This window comes from Spermophilus citellus (genome assembly GCF_964194105.1).
Source record: "Spermophilus citellus genome assembly, chromosome: 16".
In the NCBI taxonomy this organism is placed as follows: domain Eukaryota; kingdom Metazoa; phylum Chordata; class Mammalia; order Rodentia; family Sciuridae; genus Spermophilus; species Spermophilus citellus.
The window spans coordinates 61,040,612-61,064,372 of record NC_138196.1 but is presented as its reverse complement, the minus strand read 5'-3'; the positions used below and the strand labels follow the sequence as shown (position 1 = coordinate 61,064,372).

At 32.5% G+C, this 23,761-nt stretch overlaps 1 protein-coding gene across 2 annotated transcripts in view; it reads right to left on the bottom strand.

Annotated features, from left to right (window-relative positions):
* GLRA3 (glycine receptor alpha 3) overlaps positions 1-23,761 on the bottom strand; it is a gene marked incomplete at both ends in the record, with an annotated part of 168,968 nt that overhangs the window by 30,134 nt on the left and 115,073 nt on the right. For both annotated transcript variants that reach the window (XM_081269727.1, XM_081269726.1), the window contains 2 exons: positions 219-433; positions 3,483-3,620. In XM_081269727.1, coding sequence (XP_081125853.1) covers positions 219-433; positions 3,483-3,620 — 353 coding nt within the window. The remainder of the gene's footprint in view (positions 1-218; positions 434-3,482; positions 3,621-23,761) is intronic.

Genomic DNA, 23,761 nt, shown 5'->3' with positions numbered 1-23,761 from the left:
TAGCGATCATAATACAAATTGTAAGTAGCAGAAATCACTAGTTTATAGAATATTTTCTTTTATCTATTTCTGTGTCTTACAAGTTTTCTGCTTTGGTAATATTACTTGAGAAATCAGTAATGAATGATAAATGGCTTTTGAAAAATATCTCACAAATATGACAATGATATCCTTATAACCATATGTGGAATATGTGAATGTACCTTCAGTGCACTTACCTTTGGTAAGGAAGCTCGTGATCCAGAACTCTGCGTAGTCATAGTAAGTACAGTTGTTATTCCCAGAGCTACCCTGGCTGGAGCTGCATCCATATTGATCCAGAATGAAACCCAGGATAGAATAACAATCAGGAGACTGGGAATGTACATCTGAATGAGATAGTATCCCATTTGTCGTTCCAGATGGAATCGTACTTCTATACATGTAAACTTTCCTAATTGGTTATAAAATAAATGCAGCAATTAGTAAAAAAAAAAATAGGTCTTTGTTATGTCATCAAATATCACTATTTTATTTTCTTTATATTTTGTCCTAAATTTTTCCACTAGAGTGAAGAGAGACCTGATATCACATATTCAAATTGGTTTCTGAAAATTTTCTGTTAGCATCTAGAAGCAGTGTAACAAGAGTGTACATATACTCTTTCAAGAAAGTGTATGTAAACTTATTGTTTCACATTTGAATAGCACTTCATACTTGCCAGAGTAGTCAAATATCTAGTTTTTTACCTGATTCTAGTAATTTATTTTTAAGTAGACAGAGAAATGTACATTTACCATATAAAGATATTTTCTCACTGTTTGTTTCATGATATCACTCTTACATAATCCACTAAGTAATCTCATGGAATAATTAATGATTACCATTTTGATACTTTGTAGAGTTTCTCTAAATGTCATATGATAGTCAAGGAAAAAAACCTTAATATGCTTTTATTAAAAAAGCATTTTATCAGCATTGCTGGGAAGAAAAATAAATATATAGACCATTGTATATAAATATGTGTATATGTATAAACTTATACATATATAAATTTTTGGATAATGAAAACAAAACTGAGCAAAACTTCAGAGTTTTTGCAATTCATTTGTATGTGAAATAATTTTTAAATTCAGTGTTTCAGTTTTTAGAAGATAGGGTATTTATAAATATGGCTCTTACAAAACCTAGTGTCTGTCTTTCTTTGGCATTTAGTTAAGGAATATAAAGGAAATATGTGGTATCTGAGCCTACTCTTTGAAAATAATTAATAGATGAATCCTGTTCATTGTTGGAAAAATATAATGTGGAGTTTAGTTAGCATCTGAGGCAAATTAATCACACACTTAATTGAGGACACTACCAGATGCTTTAATTTTCTATATCATTTTGAACAGTTTATTGTGCTTTAATCTCCTGAATATAAATCTGTGAGACTTCTATATCATTTGAGGAAACACCTATCCAATTATGCGCTTATAGTAGATATTCATAAATGTAAGTTTTTTCTTCTAATCTCTATTAGCTTGGTAAGTAACTGTATAAAGTATGTAAATTTACTTTTTGCTAAGAAAGGGTCTTGAGACCCTGTATCATTAAAAATCATCCTGAGTTTGTTTACAACTTAATTTCTTGTTCTGGGTTGAATTTATCTTCCGAAAATTCATGGCCACCTGGAACCTGTGACAGTGGCTTTATTTGGAAATAAAGTATTTGCAGATATAATCAAGTTTAAAATGTTTTTTTTTTTTTCTGGCTGGACATGGTAGTAAACAGCTGTAATCCCAGTGGCTCAGGAGGCTGAGATAGGAGAATCTCAAGTTCAAAGCCAGCCTCAGCACTTAAGCAAGACCCTGTCTCAAAATTTAAAAATACAACAGTTACTAATAGGGCATTATGTAAAAATGTGGATGTGTAACCGATGTGATTCTGCAATCTGTATATGGGGTAAAATTGGGAGTTCATAACCAACTTGAATCTAATGTATGAAATATGATATGTCAAGAGTTTTGTAATGTTTTGAACAACCAATAAAAAATAAAGAAAAAAAATTAAAAATAAATAAATAATTAAATAAAAGGGCAAGGGATGTTGCTCAGTGGTTCAGTGTCCCTGGGTTTAATACCTGATGACCAAAAGAAAAAGGAGGTTTATCTGGATTAGGATGATCTCTAATTTCTAATCCAAAATTTCTGATATCCTTATAAAAAGAGGGAATTTGGGACACAAAGATACAGGGATAATGCCATGTGACTATGGAGGTAGAGACTAAAGTGATTCATCAACAATCCAAGGATTACCCAGGATTGTCAGGAATAAGAATCTAGGAGAGGGGAGGAAAGGATTCTTCCCTAGAGCTCCCAGAGAAAGCATGACCCTGCTGATATCTTGATTTTAGACTTCTAGCCTCCAAAACTATGAGAGAATATATTTCTGTTATGGTAAGCTCCCATATTTGTGACAGCTTATTTGGGCCCTCCTAAGAAACCCAAACAGCACCCTACCTCCACTTTACAGATTTCTTGGCATTTTCCTAAAGAAGTTTACAACTGTCCCTAGAAAGCTGAGTAAGGACATTTGCTATTGACTTTCTTACCTTTTATCTTTGTGTTGGGTTGTTATCTTGGAGCTCCCTAAAAATTTAGATATCTGAGTTAAAAAAAAAACAGCAGTGACTTTGATCAGATACTATGAATTTGTTGAGATAAGAGAGACTAGGGACTTTGTATAGTAAAAGATCAGATAATGGTTTTGGGAAATGCTGATGCCAAGATGAATCGTATTTCACTGTAATGAAATGTTAAGAGCAGCAGCTGATGCTAGTGGGAGGCCATGCATGCACCACATTGGAGAGATTCTTCAGTTGTCAGCCATTAGATACATTTTTAGATGGAGGTTATACGGTTAGAATAGATATTTCATGGATAGCCCATACTAGTTAAGTGAACAGATTTCAAAAAATTACATATTACACAATGAGGCTCTTTGTCCTTGCTGTTGGTATCTATATTTTCTGTCTACCCTCAGAGGCAGAAGATTCCCGTCAGTGTGAGTAGTAAGTACTTAGATAAAGATGACTTGAAATGCATTAAAATGTGACCAGTGGGGAAGTGTAGGCAAATAAACTTTTTAAAGAAAGAAAGTGCTTTTATTTTGCTAGCAGAGACAGTGTTTACTACCCCAAAAGAGTTTAAAAAACAGTTTTTTTTCTTCACACAGAAATTCAGGGAATATTTTAAGAATATTACTATGTAAGCATGGACTTTTCATAAATAAGTATTTAAATATAATTAGATACCAAGCAGGCTTTTGGATGCATACAAACCAATTATATAACCATATGTAATGAGTCAAAGCATCAATAAATTTCAAATGTTCTATATTCTGCTTATGACTGTTAAAACATTGAGCTATAAACAGGAAATAAACTAGCATTAAAATTAAGAAACATCTGAATATAATAAAATCACAAATAATAAATGTAAAGAGCACTCAATCCCTACCTGTATTGTAATGTTTAGTGCAGTATCGTAAATCTTTTTCTTCTTTCAACAGAAACTGGGGCAAAGTTAGTCCTTCAGCGACTTGTACAGGTGCTTCATCTTGCCATTCAAAAATAAGATCATTCATTGTATACCCAACTAGTCAAAACATAATAAAAATATTAAGAGCCAAAAAAGGATTTTCAAAGAAGAGAAATTAATAACTACTTGTGTAGTCACATAGGATGAAAAGATCACTTTCATCTTATCAATTGAACTATGTACTACCTGGTTCCATTTAACAAGAGTATTCTCATGGAACACTCAACCAAATAATGTAAAAAAAAATGAAGTAGACTAATAAAAAATATTACATAGCAGGTAGAATATTTAAGGGACAGATGCTTTCCTTGAGATGGGCAGCTGCTAAATTGAATAATTTTCATTTGGTTCAATTTCATTAGTTTTCCACTTAACTTCTTTCACATTATTTCAGTTTTTGTTGAAAAAACCCCATTTTTTTCAACAAAAACTGAAATTGTCACTGGCTAGAATGTGACCAACTGAAACATCTGTGAGGAAAGTACTACTGCCTGATGGCTCTCTTAATTTAATCATTAGCTATTTTAGCATACAGTATCTGTTTCTATATTCCAAGTCATAACATGGACAAAATATTAGTTTAAATAGAGATGTCTTCTGTTTAGGGGAATATAATAGTACTAAAAATTTCACATGCAGTAGTTTGTGGAGGAGGAATTTCTTGTACATGCTATCAGTTCAGGATAGAAATAAGTAATGGATTTTGTAATAAGTCAACAACTTTTAGTAAACTAAAAATTCCTATCTCTAAATGAGAGTATCTAAGAAAAGCAGAATTTCATTTTTTTTCTTCCCCATGAGTGTGAAATTATGGAAATTTATGCTTGAAGGTTACTGGAATAAGGACCCAAAAGTGACTGTGATCATCTGTGAGGTAGGATTGTTTAATCTAGTAAGTGAGTTCCTTGAAGCACAACTGCCATGGAGGAGAGAGAGGAAGCATATGTGGTCTCTGAACTAAATGAGGTGGTCAGACAAAGGAAGTGAAACCTCTAGATCTAAGAAGCTACATACATGGGAACTTATGCCAAACAAAATTTTATTGGAAGGATCCTTGTATTATAGGAAAGAGGCTGTGCGAGTAATTAGAAACAATTGGTGTGGAGTAGGTAGAAAAGAGTAGTAGAAAAGAGTAATGAGCAGGGAAGAGAAGTGATCACTCTCCATCCTCCCCAATACCTGGGCAGAAGTGTTCCAGACAGCTGAATCTGTTCTAGCTGTGGTGGTAATAATTCTGCCATTCCCACTTGACCCTTGAGCTTACCTGGCATTTAAATAAATGGCATCCTTTATCAGACCCCTTCAGAATGTCTGGGATTCTGCTACTGAAGGTTTTTTTTTTTTTTTTTTTTGAGTAATAGTACTATTAGTGTGATGGCTTATTATGGAACAAGCACTACTTGGTACAGTTTGTAAAGTCATCCAGACTACAGGGGACATGTATGAATTTTTGTTCCAGAGCAGAACTATTTTCTTGACTGTTGTACTTAGCACAACAAGAACTTATTACCTGACTTGCTTACACACACACACACACACACAAAAAAAAAAATTAGTGAACCCTGCAGTTACTGCTTTGGTATAAAAAAGAAGGCTTTTGCTTTTATTCATAAGTTCTTTAATTAATATGTTGATTATAGATACCATTTGACCTAGAAAGAAAATAGAGATGCACACTTCTCTATGATCTAGAGATAAATAGGCATCAGTTCTTCTCTGCTGCCAGATTAAGACTTGCATGGTATTCTGTCACACATTTAGCCACTACAGACAAAATATGTGAGATTTTGTGACAATTTTATACAGATGGATAAAAAAAAGAGAGCTGAAACTTCATTTTGTTTTGACATTCTAAATTTGTATCAAGGTCTTCTGTAAAAGAAACTAGCTCTCTGAATTTCCCTCAAAGAACAAGCTCTAAGTAGTCTATAATACAGTTTTTAGATAGCATATATAACTTTCTTTTATCTTCAATCATCAACCACACAAAACAATTTAGAAATATGAATTTTATAATCATACTGTTCTACTTTATTATAATCCATAAAATATTTAATTTTGAAACTAGAAGAAAAAATAATGAGTTTGCCAAGTTTATGGGAAGTTCTTATTCTGAGTTTGCTTACTGGGTGTTAAAGGCAAACTAAATAAATGGCATTATTGTCTCAATAAACCTTGAAACAAAACTTTAAATAATAATTTTTTCTATGAATTTCAAAGTGTTTTAGTATCCTTATACTTTTCTTTGACAGATCTTTATGAAAGTCTAAGAATCTTAAGAGGAGCAGATTGGCTAATGAGATCATGAGTTGGGGTCATGAATTGAATTGCCTTGTACTATACTAAAATTCAAAATGAAAAACAATTTATTAGTGAAAAAAGACATTAACTCTAACTTGAGCCAACAATTTCATATTTTAGCTGTGATGAAACATATAAACGAATGACTCTACTTGTTTCTCCAAAAAGCATTTATTGAGTACCTACTGTTATGTAAGGCATGCTTCATTTGAGTTGTACCTTGAAAACAAGGCAATATTTGTATATAAAGAAAGTGGGAAGGTGGAACACTTCAAGCAAAAGAAAAAGAAAATTGATTTGAAAGAAATTGAAAATTCCCAAGGTTAACAAAAGAAAATAGTATTAGCTTCATTCATCTAGAACCAGTTTGCACACAAGAGCATATTAAATGAAGAAATAAATAAATGTAGGGTTGTGAAGTTTAAAATCTGGATTGGAAAGTTTGATTTTTAAAATTCCCTGTGGACAGTAATGGGAAAGTGGGATCGTCTGAGTAAGGGTGACATCACAAAAACTATGCTTTAGAAACACTACTCTAGCATAATCCTTTCATGGAATCCACAGGATCAAAAGCACTATCATAGTTACAGTATGATATTATTTGCCTTTTATTGCTTTGATATTTATCCTGACATTGAAAAACAATGGTGGGTAAAAGTTCTAGTGCTTATCACAAATAAAGGCAGTGGCCTCAGACTATGCTGGTAGTTATTCTTTACTGGCCTATCTTCAGGTAAAACAATGCCACTTTCATTTAAGAATGCCCTTGATCCTTGAAGAAGCAGTGAATATCTTATAGTAAAATCATGTTACTTTTCTCTCAGAATGTCCTTTATTATTGTGTAAGATTTATATTTTCTATCAAAGTTAATCCTGTAATGCAACATAGGCATGATTACTGTAATTTAAGTTTCATGAGTATAATGGAGCCATCTTATGCTAGTGAATTATGTGGTCAAAATGGAGCCATCTTAAAACTAGGTAATCATGTAATTGGAATGGAGTCATTTTAAATTTAGGGAATCATATGACCAAAGTGGTGCCATTTTTAATTTTCTGACAAGTATCCAATCACAACTGTAGCTGTCCATGCCCATCCCCAATTTAAAATTAGCTCATTGCATAGATTTTACCTCTGAGTTCTTCCTATCAGGAGCAAGGGGCTCTATCTTGTTAAGGATAAATATTGGCAAATTGCCTTCCCAGTTGTGCTTGCTCACCAGATTCCGTTTGGGAGAATACCCTTTGGCAAAAGCACAATTTTGCCTTGCCAACCCATGTATTTAATTTCTTGAGATACCTCATTATTTCTAACATGATTAAGTAATAACAAGTTTTATTAAGTTTGATCCTTATGTAAAAATGTGAATTGTGATTGTTACAAGGTGAACTACTTTTGTTTGTTTTTTAATGAAACAACATTTTCATTTGAAAAACTGGAACACTGTGTTTATTATGCCTAGGTAGTTGGCAGAAAATTTCTTGAATGTGAAGAAACTAAGCCTACCATTTTAAAGGGAACAAAAACTGGCTGTATTTGCTGTTAATATTAGATTTTTAGCTTTTCAAGCCAAATTAGAATTTTGGTTAAATTGTTTTCACAGTATAAGTTTAATAGCTTCTCAGTACTTAAGAGATGTTTTGGTAAGCTCTATAGTGACATTCATGGATTGATCTTTTGAAATTGTACAGTAAAATGTGTCAATTGTTTGGAAGATTAGAGTAATACATTAAACTAATAGTTTCCAAATAGTTAAAACATTATGTTAAAAAGTCATGCATAGATAAAAAAAATCTGTTCTCAGTGCAAAACAGATAAATGGATTTTAATTTAAAAGAATACGAAGAGTTCATTGATATGGTTTCTAATATCACATTGCTGCTAACCTTTAAGAAACTACAACCTTTGGAGACTAAAGTTTTAATTACCTATTAAGAAGGTACAACAAACCAAAAATCCTCTTATTCTTCTGTGGTAGTCCACCAGGAATATAAATCAGAGCTAAAATTTTAGTAGATCATTTTATTAATTTGTCATTTAATTAGATACACATTTACAGAGAAGAAAAAGAAAATTTCAATTTTTAATCTACACTACCTACAATAACTGTGGCACACTCTGCTTATATCTCATTTCTTATACCTTTAGGGTAGCTTTCTCTGATCCTCTAATAAAATACCTTTCCTTACATTAGTCTACAATACCCTTTGCTTCTTTATTTTTTCTATTGTACTTTATCCTTCACTGACAATGTATATATTCACCAGGTTTTTATACTGGTTTTCTACCTTTCCTCCTAGAATTTAAACTTTGCAAAAGAAATATATTCTCTTATTCAGTTTTAATCCTTGGTATGTTTTCCCACACGTAAAGTAATACGTGGCATGTAGCAGGTACTTTAATATTTGAATTAGAATACAGAAGGGGAGAAAGAGAAGGAGTAAGTAAATTGACCCTTGAGCTTACCTGGCAGCCTCTAATGATGTAATGATGTTTCAAGAGCAAGTGTGTATGTGTGTGTGTGTGAGAGAGAGAGGGGGTGGGGGAGAGAGAGAGATGATTTTATTTTGGGCTACACTAAATTTAAAATCTAGCAGGAGATGTGGGTATTGATGCTAACAAATTTAACATTGACTATATGTTGAAAATAATTGAAACCATGGGCCTGTATACTGAAAGTGAGGTCAGGATTGGAGATATAGGTTTGAGAATCATATCCTCTCAAGCAGGATCTGGGAGATCATTTGCAAGAAATAGCAAAAGAGACACTCAATCATTGGGTTAATTAAAATAAATAAATTCAAATTATGATATAATTAAAGATAGCCTTATAAATTTAATTAAAATGCACTATAAAACAAAACAAGAAACATTCAGTACTGTTATATAAACAGAAAAACTGGTCAAAGAAATCAAAGATAAAACTTAGAGATGTATATGGGGTAAACATTTAATAATAGTGTTAATTGCACATTGCACAGTACAGGTGGTAGAAGATCAGATGGAACTTAGCAGTTTGATTTGTGAGGCTGGAATAAAAGATGTAAATATAATCTTGAGAGATAAAGAAAAGGACTTTGGACCCTTTTCTTCTTGCAGGATGCCTCTGTTGCTAATCTAGACAGGGAAGTGGAAGAATGAGCCAGTGTTCAGGTTCTGCTAGTGGCATGATATGAATATAGGAAAAAAGAAAAATCTAGCAATTATAGCCTGATAGTCTTTGGTTAAAGACACCACACAATCTATGTTATTCGCAACAGGCTTAATGACTGGGGCAGTGAAAGTGGTTTTAATTTTAATTTTTAGAATTATGTACAATTTTTTTCATGCAGGTATCTTAGAAACATATAGCCATGATATATATTTAAGTAATTACTCATAATTTGAAGCACAATTTTTAAAAATAAGCAATTAATATGCTATAGAAGTTTATAATAGTTAAGAATGAAGAATAAGTTTACAAGGGAGGGGTTCTTTACAACCCTGTAGAAAGAGGATGCAAATTTCCAATTTTTTACCCTCCTCCATGTCATTAGATAACAAAATAGTTTCTTTAAAAAAATTTTTTTTTGAGTTTGTTTGTTTCAGGACTAAGGATTGTACCCAGGGCCTTGTGCATGTCAGGGAAGTGCACTTACCACTGAACTACCTCCCCAATACTTTTTTTTTAAAGACAAATCTCTGTATATTGACAGGGCTAACCTCTAACTTGCAATCCTACTGCTTCATACTGCCTCCTGAGTAGCTGAGATTATAGTCATGCGCTACCACATCTATTCTTTAATTAAACATAAGATATTAGTAGTGGGAATCATCTGTAGAACTCAGGAGATCTAAGTGTATGATCATTAAAAAAAATCTTACCATATGATGTTAACTAACTAAAAATTAAGACAACAATGAGATGCTACTATATACCTGTTAGAATCAAAATTCAAAACATTGACAACAGATGCAAGTGAGGATGTAGAAAAACAGAACTCTCATTCATTGCTGGTGGGAATGCAAAAATGACATACTCATTTTGGAAAATAGTTTGGCAATTTCAAGTTCAGAATGAACTTAGATATTTAAAATCAATTATAAGTTCATATTTAGACTAAAGTAGATAGGAATAATTTTTGGCCTGCTGTCTTAAATATTATTAGGAATAAGAGAAGGAGAGTTGAGAGAGGGCAAGATTCATTTCTAGTTTGACCCAGTTTGCAGATGCTTATGTTCTTAATCAACAGCTGGAATTTAAAAAACAAAAGGAAAGAAATGCTCACTCTTGGCTGAGTATTGCTGACATGCTGAGTATTGCTAGGAGAAATATTGCTCAAGTAACTCTTATTGACCTGACAAGGAACAACTGTTATGTCAGAATGTATTTAATTAAAACCTTTTTATTTATAATTTATGCATTTAATTTGATTTTTTTACCATAACTCAGGCTGTTACATGTGGTTTCATTTAAATTATAGGTCTGCTAATTTAAGTATCTTTTTAGTAATTACACTTTCTCTAAAACATGCTGGTATAACTAACCTATAACTGTTATCTTATAAGTACTTGAATTAAATTTCCCTTTAAAGACTGCAGATACTTGAGTATATATCAGATTTAAGCCTTCCCTTGGGATAATGGTGATAATATAACTTGTGACTCCTTAATACTCTCTTTAAGTGACAATCATACCAATAACTTTGCACATTTCTCCAAAGATTGATACAAATAGAAAATACAATATTTAATTTTCTGTGAGAAATCTCAATTAAAATTATCAAAGGACCTGACTATGATCTCATTTTAATATGGAAAAGATGTTATGGTTTTTTGCATATCCGCAGTAGGAAAGACTATGAGAGGACTCTGCCGGAACACCTCTTTGGAGTTAATTCTGATTGTGAGAAATCATTTCATGTCTGCCTCCCAGAAGTTTGAAGGTTTAGATCTACTCCAGTTTATGAAATAATCCTTTTCATAGGTCCCAAATCATAACAAAGAGATTTGGTTAGCCAAGGCAGTTCGTCAATATCTATAAGTTTATAATGTTGTGAGTAGAGAATAAAAAGTCACTGTAATTCTCTTGGGGTTTTAATGTCTGATGTTTCAGTATCACTACTCATTAGTAAGAATGCAGAACCAGAATAATCATAGAGAAGGAAGTCCTACATAGTACTAGCAAGAAGATCCACTTCAGATTGTCATTTCTGAGTGCATTTGACAATGTCATGAAATAGTATTCATAATGATAACAGTGGAGTATCCAGTTGGGGGGTCCCGGTTGGCATCACAAAGAATTGAACAAGACATACAGAGTAATAGATTTACTGAAAACAAAAGTAACACTGTAGAGTGGAGTGAGCTGAGCAAAGCCCCATGTCTGAGTGAGTTTTGTCTTTTGTACCCTGAGCTGTGCCTCTGTCCTCTTTTCACAGACCTAATTAAATACCTTGACCATTTGTTCCCACTGGTTACTTTATTTTCACCTAATTAGAATAGATTTTCCATTAGTTACTTGGTTTTTGCCTGATTAGAATACAAAACCTATGATGGGGGTGCCATGGCAATAAACCCAGTGGCAGTGATAGGAGTGCTCATGGTAATATCATTCATCCCAAACAGGGCTGTGGTGACTCAACTCTCTGTCTTGTATTTCAGCTGGCATTGTTTTTTTTTTTTTTTTTTTTTTTTGTAACCTGCCTCCACCATCTTGATATCCTTAAACTTTTACCCCAATTATGCTGTGGAATTCAAATTTTAATATGATTGACTTACTTAAAAATCAGATAATGAAATTATAAAAATTTAGTACAATTACTTTTTAAGGTGAAACATCACAAAATTTTTATCAATGAAGTAAGTTCATTAGTGGTTTAAGAGAAGGAAATCAGTATGGTAATGGACAGATTTCAAATATTTATATTTAATATTTCAAATATTGATTTTCACATTTACTACACAGTGTAATAAAAGCTGATACTGTTTAACCTTGGCAGAAATTTATATGGTATTAAGAATTATTATTATATCGGGGCTGGGGATGTGGCTCAAGCGGTAACGTGCTTGCCTGGCATGCACAGTGCTGGGTTCGATCCTCAGCACCACATAAAATAAAATAAAGATGTTGTGTCCACTGAAAACTGAAAAATAAATATTAAAAATTCTCTCTCTCTCTTCTCTTTCTCTTTAAAAAAAGGAATTATTATTATAATTTGCTGTATAAATAAAATCATATTGCTTCTCTCGGATGTAATAGCTGTGTTTACTTTTTTATAAATTTATCATAACAAACTTTAAAAATAATATTTCCAACAAGGCAAAAGATAACTGGTGATTTACTTGCAACAAAATCCTGTAATATCATTGATAACTAAAATGAAAAATGTATTTGTACAGAAAAATATCTGAATAATTAGAAGTAAGCAGCTCTATATAATTCTGTTTCACCTCAAATTATCAAATTACAGCTGGGCACAGTGGTGCACATCCGTAATCCCAGTGGCCCTGGATGCTGCTGAGGCATGAGTATTGCATGTTGAGAGCCACTCTCAGCAATTTAGTGAGGTCCTAAGCAACTTAGGGAGACTCTGTCTCAAAAAATAAAAAAGGGCTGGAGATGTGGCTCAGTGGTTAAGTGCTGGGTTCAATCCTGGTACCAAAAAAAAAAAAAAAAGTTACGCAGCAAAATCTGTGATGACTCTGAAAAAAGAAGTTTGTAAGAACCTTAATATATTATTGTGAGAATTACTTTAAAACAAAATGCTTCCTGTCAGTTTGTTTTTAAATGTTATCTCCTTTTGGAAATATATTCAAAAGCCTTACTATTTGAAGTATGCCAATCTTAAATTGCTCATCACAAGTTAACCTGAAGTTCAAAACTGTACTCAAATTATGCTGACATTAAAGAATAAACTTGTTAAATAGTTAACAGATTATTTGTTAAATGATTCAATTATATTATAACCTACATTCTTAGGATAATTTTGCCTGGGTGTTCTAATTCATAAAGTTATAATTATATGCTGATTTCAAGTAAATATGACAATCTAATTATGGGCATGGAGACTTTTTGCAACCGCAGTATAACATATGGCTCATTTCTTATGAGATGATAGAAGCAGTGATTGTAATTAGATTGAGGGGGAGATTTAATCACAAAAAAGCAAGTTGATGACAAGCAGGGGATATTTTAACATTTTCTCTGTCCTGACAGGGAACAGATTTAGTGATGGGAATGTGAGGTTAAAGGAATAATTCTATAAAATGGGCCCACTACTTTCTCTAACATGCTTTCTCTTTTTAAAAAATAAAAAAAACAAAATACCTGCAGCCCTGCCTGGGTTAAGTTGACAGGATATGTTATGTTCCTCAGCAAACTACCTGTTATCTCAGGAGATGTGCAGGCCTGAAATGCCAACAAGAAAACACAAGTTACCCTGAAGGGGGGAAATTTTGTGACCCTTTTTCAGACAAGAAGAATACAGGAAGATAAGGATAATTCACCCTAACCAGAAATCTGTAAGAACAGATTCCAATAAGAACTGGAGCATGTGCCATAGTGACCTGGAGATGTCATGGACAGTGTGGACTTGAAAGTCTGATGTCATCCTGCTGCTACAAGTCAAGAGGTGTACCTTGGTGAGACTCTTTCAAAACTTCCATAGAAACACCTCCCACCCAACAAACAAACAAAGGAACAAACAACAACAACAGCAAAAAAACAAAACAAAACAAAACAAAACAAAACAAAACAAAACCCTAGAGAGTAGGAGAGGAGTGCTATATTGTCCTCTCTGAGAGGATTCACTCTCTCCCTTGATTGTTCCTTTTTTCCTTTCCTATCCCTCTAATAAACTCATGCCTTTTACTCTGAGTGATATGTCTCAAATGTTTCTAGCATGATTGCAAGAATTAAGGTTTGAAGGGGGCCTCTGTGCTGCCTCAGTTTCACAGAAGGCCCATGCTCTCTATATAACAAGGACTGCATACAGATGTATTCAATCAGTTTCAAAGTAGCTATGCTGGGAAATTTTGTGGGATTATTGTTTGACAGAGGAGGAAAAAAATCAACATTTCTAGAAAATACTCTAATTTCTACTGATAGTGTATTTGTATCATATTTATATATAAAGACCTATTCCAGAAAACCCTCATATTTATGGACTCATACATTTTAATTGTTATTTTAAATCTACAGTTTTGTAGCAGACATGGAGACTATAAATAGTATGAATCTCCTTTGTTCTTGCCAAGTGTTAACAATTTGTAAAGCAAGCCAGCCAGCCTGCCTGCATTTTTCCTTGCTCCCTTCCTTCCTTCCTTTAACCTTTTCCCCTCCTCTCCCTTCTCTTTCCCTCCTCTTTCCTTCCCTTCTGTTCCTTTCTCTTGTATTCCCTCCCTTTCTTCATCCACATCTGCTTCTGGATTTTTCTTTCTACCCTCACCCAGACCTCAGAAAAATCAACAAATTTGACTACAGGTAGGGTATGTTGTGAAGAAACAGGCAACTTGGAAGTCTTGAGAGCTCATAAATTTGGTGAAACATTTACTAAACACTATAGATACTTACAAATTCCCTGGAATATGAAGGGGATACTTATCACACAACCAATAAGAATCCATTGGTAGGGATCTATGAACATGGCTGCACCAGAGCAGGTCAGGCATAAAGTAAGCAGCCAAAGTTAGTGCTATCACAATTTAAAATTTCTGCATTTTGACCTCAGTATGGTGTTAAAACACTTCCAAGTTTCATTTCACTAATTTATTAATGTAACTATTAACCATACTTTGTGGTTAAAAAATAGATTACTATCTCTAAATTTTTATTCACTTTTTTCCCCCAGATTTTTATTTTCTCATTTTCTAGCTAGGCTGGTTTCTCTCTTGATTATAATTGCAGATAATTCATATTGTTTTTCTTTACTGGTTGGAGTTTTTTCCCTCTTGATCCTTTTTATGATATTCCATGGCCTCTTGATGCTATGTTCTTAATTTCACATATCAGATTTTCTTATATATTTAAATATTTTATGAAATCCTAAACTTTTGCTGTTATTCAATGCAGTTCAGTTGTCTTAGAGACAACCAGGTCTCTGGAAAATTAATGGATTTAAATAGTTTATATAGTTTCTTAATGAAAGATTTAAGGGCTTAAAACATTTTCCCGAATGCTTTCTCTTGTATAATAGCTGTCAGTACACTTCATAGTTTAAGAGATAATTGTGATTATATACTGGGGTCATTTCTAGGGATAGTACTATTCAAATTTTGAAAGCATGCTCTGGAAAGGCGGTTTGGTGTAAGTAGAAAGTATGAAGACTGAGAGAACCGGGATTATTTTGAGCATTATTTAAGGAAGAAAGAAAATGGTAACGGTTCCAAGCAGTAGAGAATAGCAAATGGAGCTGGGTGCAGTGGTGCATGCTTGTAATCCCAGTGACCCAGGAGGCTGAGGCAGTAGGATTGCCAGTTTGAGACCAGGCTCAGCAATTTTTGGAGGACCTAAGCAATTTTGTGAGACCTTGTCTCAAAATGAAAATAGACCTGAGGATGTGGCTCAGTGGTAAAGCACCCCAAAGTTCAATCCTCAGTACCAAAAAAAAAAAAAAAAAAAAAAAAGGAAAAAAAAAAGAAAGAAAGAAAAAGAAGAAAAAAAGGCAAATGGATGAATCATAGGAAAAATTATTGTAATAGTTTAAATTACAGGTGATTTTGAATCTTATAATACATCTACTGAACCTCACACACATTAAGATGGTTGCCATCCGTGTAATTAGTCAAAAGGGAAAGATACATGAAACTACATAAAATTTAAAAGTTTTGCAGAGAAAAAAAATAACATGATCAATTTCTGAGACAAAACAAAAAGAAACTTTTTCACGTTTTCCCTTTTCTTTTACTTATATTAAATCTCACAATATACTCAATCTTGAAATTTGCAAATAGGAAGGGACTGCCCTAAACCTTTATTCCTTACTCATAAAGAAGTGCTTTTTAAGGTGAGGGGCTGTGAGGGAAAAAATAACTTTCTCCTATGCCCAAACCATAGTTTAACTAACTTTGACAAGACTGTAGATAAATTGGTATTTTCATGTATTATAAAGTTCTTATTGGTTGTGTGATAAGTATCCCCCTCATATTCCATGTATCTTTATACTATGAAAAAGAATATAGGAATTCCTCAAAAACTAACAAAGAACAAATTATTATACAAGCAGTTTTATATGTTAAAAAGGATTGAGAACATGGTTTTGAAAAGGTGTTTTATGTACATGTTTATAGCAGTATTATTCACAATAGCTAAAGTGTGGAAGCAACCCAGGGGTCTGTGGATGATGAATGGAGAAACAAATCGTAATATGTACATACAATGGAATATTAAAGAAAATTCAGACACATACTACAACATGGATAAACTTTGAAGACAGCATGCTCAGTCATAAAAAGACTTTGAGGACATCATGTGTGTCAAAAAGGACAAATATTGTATGATTCTACTTTTGTGAATCTAGAATAGTTAAGTTCATAGAAACAAAAAGTATAAGGGTGGTTGTAGGGGCTGGAGGAAGAGAGAAATGGGGAAATATATATATATTGGGTATATAGTTTCAGTTTTGCAAGAGGAAAAATCTTGGGAGACTGGTTGCAATCAATATTGTGAATATAATTGACACTGCTGAGCTGTACACTTAAAAGTAGTAAAAATGATAATTTTATGTATTACTTTAGTTTGAATGTTGTCCCTTCTAAAACTCATGCTGAATTTAGTTGTCATGTAATAGTGTTACAGAGGTGGAAATTTTAAGAGGTGGTCAGGCCTTGGGGACTCCACCCTCATAGGTCATATTACTGCCATTAGAAAGGGTGATTTCAGACCTGTTTTGTGTGTCTGCCCATCTGGCCTGTGCCATGGGTTGCTGTAGCCAGAAGGCCCTTAACAGATACTAGCACTTTGACCTTGGACTGTGAGCCAATACATTTTAGTTCATTTGAAATTACCCAGTCTGTGTTACTCTCTTGTAGCAACACAGAATAGATTGACATGTATTTACCACAATTCATAATAAAATTAATAAAAAAATTCTAAAATTCTGAAGGAGGAGATAAATGAGCAAGTCACAGTGTTCAGAAGATTGTGAAATCATGACATGAGTTGAAAGTAGAGTCTGGGAAAATATGTTGAATTTGCCTCAAGGATTCTTCCCAGTTCCTGTGAGTGAAGAGGGAACTGTTCTAGGCAGCCAACTTGATGTTCCCTTTACTGAATCTTTGGTTAAATATGATCACAATCAGACCAAATTAACTTCCCCATTTAATAAAAACCCATATTATTGATTGTAGTTAAGATAGATTGTTACCTTAGTTTTCTCCAGGATGTCTAGAGATAATCAAGAAAGCCAGTTTCACTGCTTTGCATGTAGTGGATGGGAGTGGGAAGGCAATAAAATGTGAACAGAAAAATTTTAAAAATGGTTTCATATAGTGATATGAAGGATAATGAGATAGGAAGTGATGCAGGGGCAGGGGTGCAGAGAGCTAATTGTAAAAAGACAGCCAGAAATGGCCTGGTGGAAGGATGCTAAGGGTCAAGGTATGTTAAATCTGCAGGAAACACATTTTAGGCAGAAGGAAGAGCACAATTTTATCTCATTTTAGTATTATATGAGCTTCATTAGTAGCAATAAATCACATTGTTGAAATAAACAAATATCCTTTGATACTAAACAGGATAAACAGAATATCAAGAACAAAAGATTATTCTCTTAATGCATTGAGGACATACATTTATTTTTTTCCACTTTGAAATTGAAAATACAAACAACAAAAAAAGCGATAATTCAGTTCTACAAGAATAACAAAGGGATAGAATACCATTTGGAGAGGACAAAAGAAAAAATAACTGTTTGTCTCTATATTCTCTGAAGAAAAATAAATTTCCAGGACATGGAGATATTTTGTAAATTAGATTATTGAAGAAATGTAGACTCTCAGTTGGGTGATAAAGCATTGCAAAGCTGTTAAGAAATTCAAACAGAATATATTAAAGCATAATTCATAGCTAGATTCTATTAAACTAGAATTAGAAGAGCTTAACACCAAATGCACACAATTCTAGAATAAATATCATCTGTGAGCAAGTAAAGTTGTGATTAGTAGGAACCACCATTAAGGTCATAAAGAAAAAGCCATGCCATGTTAATATTATGTCATGATTTTATTACCAAGTATGCTGCTATATGAGGTGTTTTCAATAAAACATTTGGTGAGTTTTGATACTACATGTATGAACAAGGATTACCCGATGATCAACAGTCATTGATGACTGCTAAAGTGATTTGTGGCTGAATGAAATAGGAATTATTATTTTTTTTAGTTGTAATAAAATAAGAAGAATACCTCTAGGGCATTTTTGCAGTTTTCTAAGGCTTCCCCAGTTGGGACTGTGTAATGTTATGTTGTCCAATTCTCTGACCCCAAACAGGGGTTAGGTTATGGACTAAACCTAACATGATGATATTTAACTGGGGGAAAGGTAAAATTCTTGGCATTTATTTAAGTGAAATAATTGAACAAACATGGAGTGGAGGACATAGTGTTTAGCTGTAGTACTTGGCAGACTGTTCATGTAATCTGAGTCAAGTGTTTTGTGGCAACCTATAATGTATGACTGCATAGTCACAGTAGGATTGTGACTGCCATCATGAGGAAGACCCCTACTTTGCAGGTCTTGATTTAGGACAGTTTTAATACATTTGACAACCAGAGGAAAGGAAGGAGGAAAAGGAGGAAACTCTGGTCTTTTCATATGTGGAAAACAAGTGAAAGTACTAGATATGTTTAGCTTGCAGAGATAAGAATATCATGGTTAAAATTTATAAATATTTGGAATTCATCAGATACATTTAAAGATGACTTATGGTTGTATATTATGAACTTTTAAATCAAAGAGTTTGCCCTGTTCATTTCATAGTTGTAGGACTTGGGAAAGTAACTTAACCTCTCTAAACCTTATTTGTGAATCTTTGAAATGCAATTAAAACCTATTAAGTTGCATTTGGGATAAATCGAATATATATGTAATGGATATAAAACTACTATGACATCATTATAAGATTGGTAACACATAATTTTTAATTATAAATTTGTCATGTTTAGAATATCTGATAATAAAAAAATTAACCTACAAAGATGTTGACATATTAAGATATAATGGTAATTAATATAAAGTAGGATAGAATATTTAATGTTTAAATGGGAATTTATTTTATAAGTAGCTAGTTAGTTCATCAGTGAATACTTTTGTTTTGAGAGGGCTTTTGCTTTCTAAACAATATTATATCTACTTAGGCTTGAGTAACAAATACTCAGAAGACAAGTACCATCTGTATCTCTTGACTAGCAAACAAAAAGCACCATATTATTTTGAAAAATGTCCTAACTTTTGAGTTATGAAAATGAGTTTGGATAATAGCAGTATTATTAGGAAATATTTGTGCCAAATTGACACCAACCCTATCTTTTGCCTTACCTAAGCTTAATACAAACTCCAGAGTAAACAATCTGTGTGATAACAGGCCTGGTTTTGAAATAAATCTGAAAAAAGAAATAGTAAAAACCATCTATCTCTAGAAATTTCTATCCAAAAATGCCACAAGAACATATCTATCTTTAGATGTTTCTATCCAAACCCCATTAAAGTACATTTCAGAAGTTTTCTATTTTTTAAGGAGACCTTTAAAAATCTTTTTTTTTGGCAATTTCAGGAATTTAAGCCATTAGTAGAAAGCAGTATTTTTGTACTGAATTATGCTTCTTAATTTTTTTTCTTTTCCAACCCAAGTAATTAAAAAAATTTAACTTTTTTATACATTGGTGATATTTTCCTCATAAGCTATCTCTATTCCTCTTTTGAAATGAACTATGGAATTAGATCCTTTGTGTATATGATGACAGTTTGTATCCTTTGCCTTCAATGATTCAATTAACAACATAACTATATTACATACAATTATTCCATGATTTAAAAATCCTAGCTGGGCATGGTGGCACATGCCTACAATCCCAGCAGTTTGGGAGGCTGAAGCAGGAAGATGGAATGTTCAAAGCTAGCTTCAGCAACTTAGTGAGGCCCTAAGCAACTTAGTAAGTCCCTGTCTCATAATAAAACAAAGAAACACACACAAAAAAGGGACTGAGGGGATGTTGCTCAGTGGTTAAGTATGCCTGGATTCAATTCCTGGTAACCAAAAAGGAAAAAAAAAAGTCCTTTTTATTTTATTCAACTAAGGAAAAATTTCCCATTTAGAGATTTTCCTTATGATATAAATATAAAGCTGAGCTTCAGTTTTTTCCTTAGCCCTATTGTTTATATCAATTTTCACTGTAAATTCCTTAGGGACACAGTGTGAATCACAATAAAGCTGTGTTTCTTTCACTCATAGATTAGTCCTTTCTTTTGTGTCAACATAAAATAACTTATAAATGCATTTATAAAAGAAATGTATTCATAAGTAAAATTGTGATATCAGTGAAAATATGTTATTTTGAAAAGATAGCCTTATATTCTAACTCATAAAGTTAAAAAACAAATAAACAAAAAATCCAGAAAGGATCATGCAGTAGAATCTGAATTTCAGTAAACTAATCCATCCTAATCTTAAAAAGGGAAGTTAGTGATCCAGTAATAACTAATATGTCTTCTCTAAGGTTTTTCTCAGTTTCACTTATCACAAGCAATGATTGTACACACACACACATAAAAACAAGGTTCAAATTTAAAATATTTAGTGATAAAAAGACTTCATCAATTTATAGGTATTTCTTGAAATGTTTTTTCAGACTTCAAAATAATCATTTTTTGTTCCAGTGTGCTAAAAACAAAACAACGAGTTCTTCTTTTCTATATTTGTATAGTATTTTAGTTGTTTTGTTTAAATATTCTGTACTTGTGCATTCAAGTATTTTGTTGATGTATCTTTTTTAGTTTAATTCTGACTACTTTAGTTTTTTGTATTTTGAAGTAATATGGTTAAATACATATATTTGCAGAATTATTATAGCTTTTGATTTGTTTATTTCTTCTCCAGCATGTTATCCAAATGTTTGTCTCATTTTTTTCCTATAATTTATTTTTTCTGATATTAAAATTCTTATCCTGAATTTCTTTTAGATGCATTTGTCATATATGCATTTTTTATTCATGCTTTTCAAAATTTTTGCATGTTAGTTTAAAAAAATTGTTTATTTGACAACATATTGTTTGCTCTTCATATTTATTAACGTGGAGTTTAAGAATCTGGTTTTTTTCTAGATGAATTTTAACACTTTTATACTTATTGTAGTTTTTGTAATGTTGAGGGATACTTTTGTTTTTGTAATGTTTATATATGCTGTGTTTTTATTTGTTTTGTTTTTCTTCTTTCCCACATTCCTTTTGATAAATTAATATATTTAGTTGTGGCTCAAAAATTTTATTCTATTTTTATTCTTTCATGGTATTCTTAACTTATACTTGTTTTTGTTTTTTCATCAATTTCTAATGCAATACTTTTTTCTCCTGTTAACTCTACCCAATATATATATGGGGAATATACTATATATTCAATAAATATATTTTAATTGAGGCTTAAATGAAGGAACATTACCTAGGCCACTTAGAACAGTCCTGACCATTAACATACATTTATTGACTTTAAGGAAGTTGGATGACTGTAGGCCATTCAGGCCTTTGCCTTTATATTGTATTTCTTTTTTCGTTATTTTTCATGCATTCATGTTTTTTTTTTCTTTTCTTTTGCAGTCATACTTCACTGAAAAGTGGGCACTGAGTTTCTTACAAATCTTGCTTTCCAGTAGGTTGAGCTCATTTACCTACTTTCTGCTATGTAAAACTTGTTTAAAATCTTTTAACTTGTTTTAACTCTCTGTTAAAAAAGAAAAAGACCTCTGTAATCACCCTAAAGGATTAAAAAAAAAACCTTGAAAAATTTGACTTCAGTGGCTTCTACTTTGACTTACAGCGTTTTCTTGGCATCTACTAAAGGAGTTTATTAAGTGATGTCTCTATTATGAGCTAAATTAATTTCTACTAAGAGGGCAGGAAGTGTTTAATGGCTGAAATATTAAAGAGACACTTGAGAATATCCACTCATTTTTTATCAAGAATCAAGAAACAAGAAAGAAGTAGGAAGGAGGCTCAATTTTCTCATATTGAGCTTTATATTGCTTGGAAATGTTCGAAGAAAGGTAGATGTAGGAAAGATCTTCTTATGTCAGCACTGTGTCCTGCAGAATAACCCCAATAAGCTTTCCTTATTTTAAAAAAGAAGCACAGTGACCTACCTAGCCCTCAGGCATTGTACTCTTTTCATCTTTCTTTAATAATTAACATTCATAGAATAACAGATTTTAATCACTGCTCACTTCTCATAACCCACTTTTTTTTAAACCATTTAGAATCTGACTTTGACCCTCATGATTCTTATCACATTTGTCTTTCTCAACAGGAACACTGGTTCTTTTTGCAGCATTTGATACTCTTAACAATAAGTTTTTGCAGCATTTGATACTCTTAATTGATCTCCACATTTTTTCCTCTCTTAAGATTGAGTAATATTGTGTTTAATTTATCATCTATGACATCTTCTGGAATTTCTTCCAAACATCCTTTTTCTTTTAAGGGTCTAGTCATTTCTGTTTTTACTTTCCATGCTACATTTCCTTCTTCATAAATTTTATCTGATTCTTTGAAACACTATTTATATGGCTTTTAATAGTTTCTATTCAGTTCTAACTCCTCCTGCTTTTGGTAGACCTAAACTTCCCAAACTTTGAATACATTAAGATTAAATTTGTTAATATTTTCATGAACATTTACTTTTCATCCTATATTCCTGTTCTTTGTTAATGTTTCTAATTTGATCCCACTTGTTTAACCTCTTTAGTTTTGACTTAGGCACCAGCATCTTTACATGTGCTTTGTATCAACCTCCATTAATTGATGATTTTAACTTCCCATATCATTCCCTTCTGTCTCTCCTTTTATTCTTTTTGCTGGAATAATATAAAAACTTTCTAAATAATCTTCTTGTTTTTGGCAAAATAGTCTTTAAGAGGTATAGCATTAACCAATTAATTTTGTTGCTCCTTAACTCTTGAATAGTTCCTCACTGCCTATTGACTAGCACCCAACATCCTTGGTTTAGTATCAGGGAGCCAGTACATGTTTTGTTTTGTGTTCTTCTTCTATACCCTACAGTTGCAACCAAGCTACACAAACAGCCATCCCTCATATTGCCATTCCCTATGGTTCAGTTCAAAGTCTGCACTATTAGGAATTGTTCATTGTTCTTCCTCTTTATATTACTAAGTAGCTCTCCCAATTTTAGATAATTTTATTTGACTCATTTAGTATTTTATCCATCAATGCTTAGTATTTAAGAGGTGCTTATACAAATAAGCCATTTAAATTTCAAAGTAGTAGTTATTATTAAAGAAATAGGTATTTCTGCTTCCTAAAAAAAAAAAAAATCCTAAACAAACAAAAACATTGGGTGAGAGAAGTTGAGGTCATGTTCACCCCACAAGGTGGGGACGCCATCTAGTGACAACTCCACCACACTATACAAGACTTGCCTCAGATCTGAAGTCTATATTAATCTTCACATTGTCCTCAAGAAAGATGTCATATTCGAGTAGGAAGGATAGTAGAATGAATCAGACGTTATTACTCTCTGTGCATATATGACTATACTACTGGTGTGATTCTACATCATGTACAATCAGAAGAAGTAGAAGTTATACTCCATTTGTGTATGATGTGTCAAAGCACATTCTACTGTCATGAATAACTAATTAGAACAACAACCAAAAAAAAAGATGTCACAACAGACCTACCCCCCAATAAGAT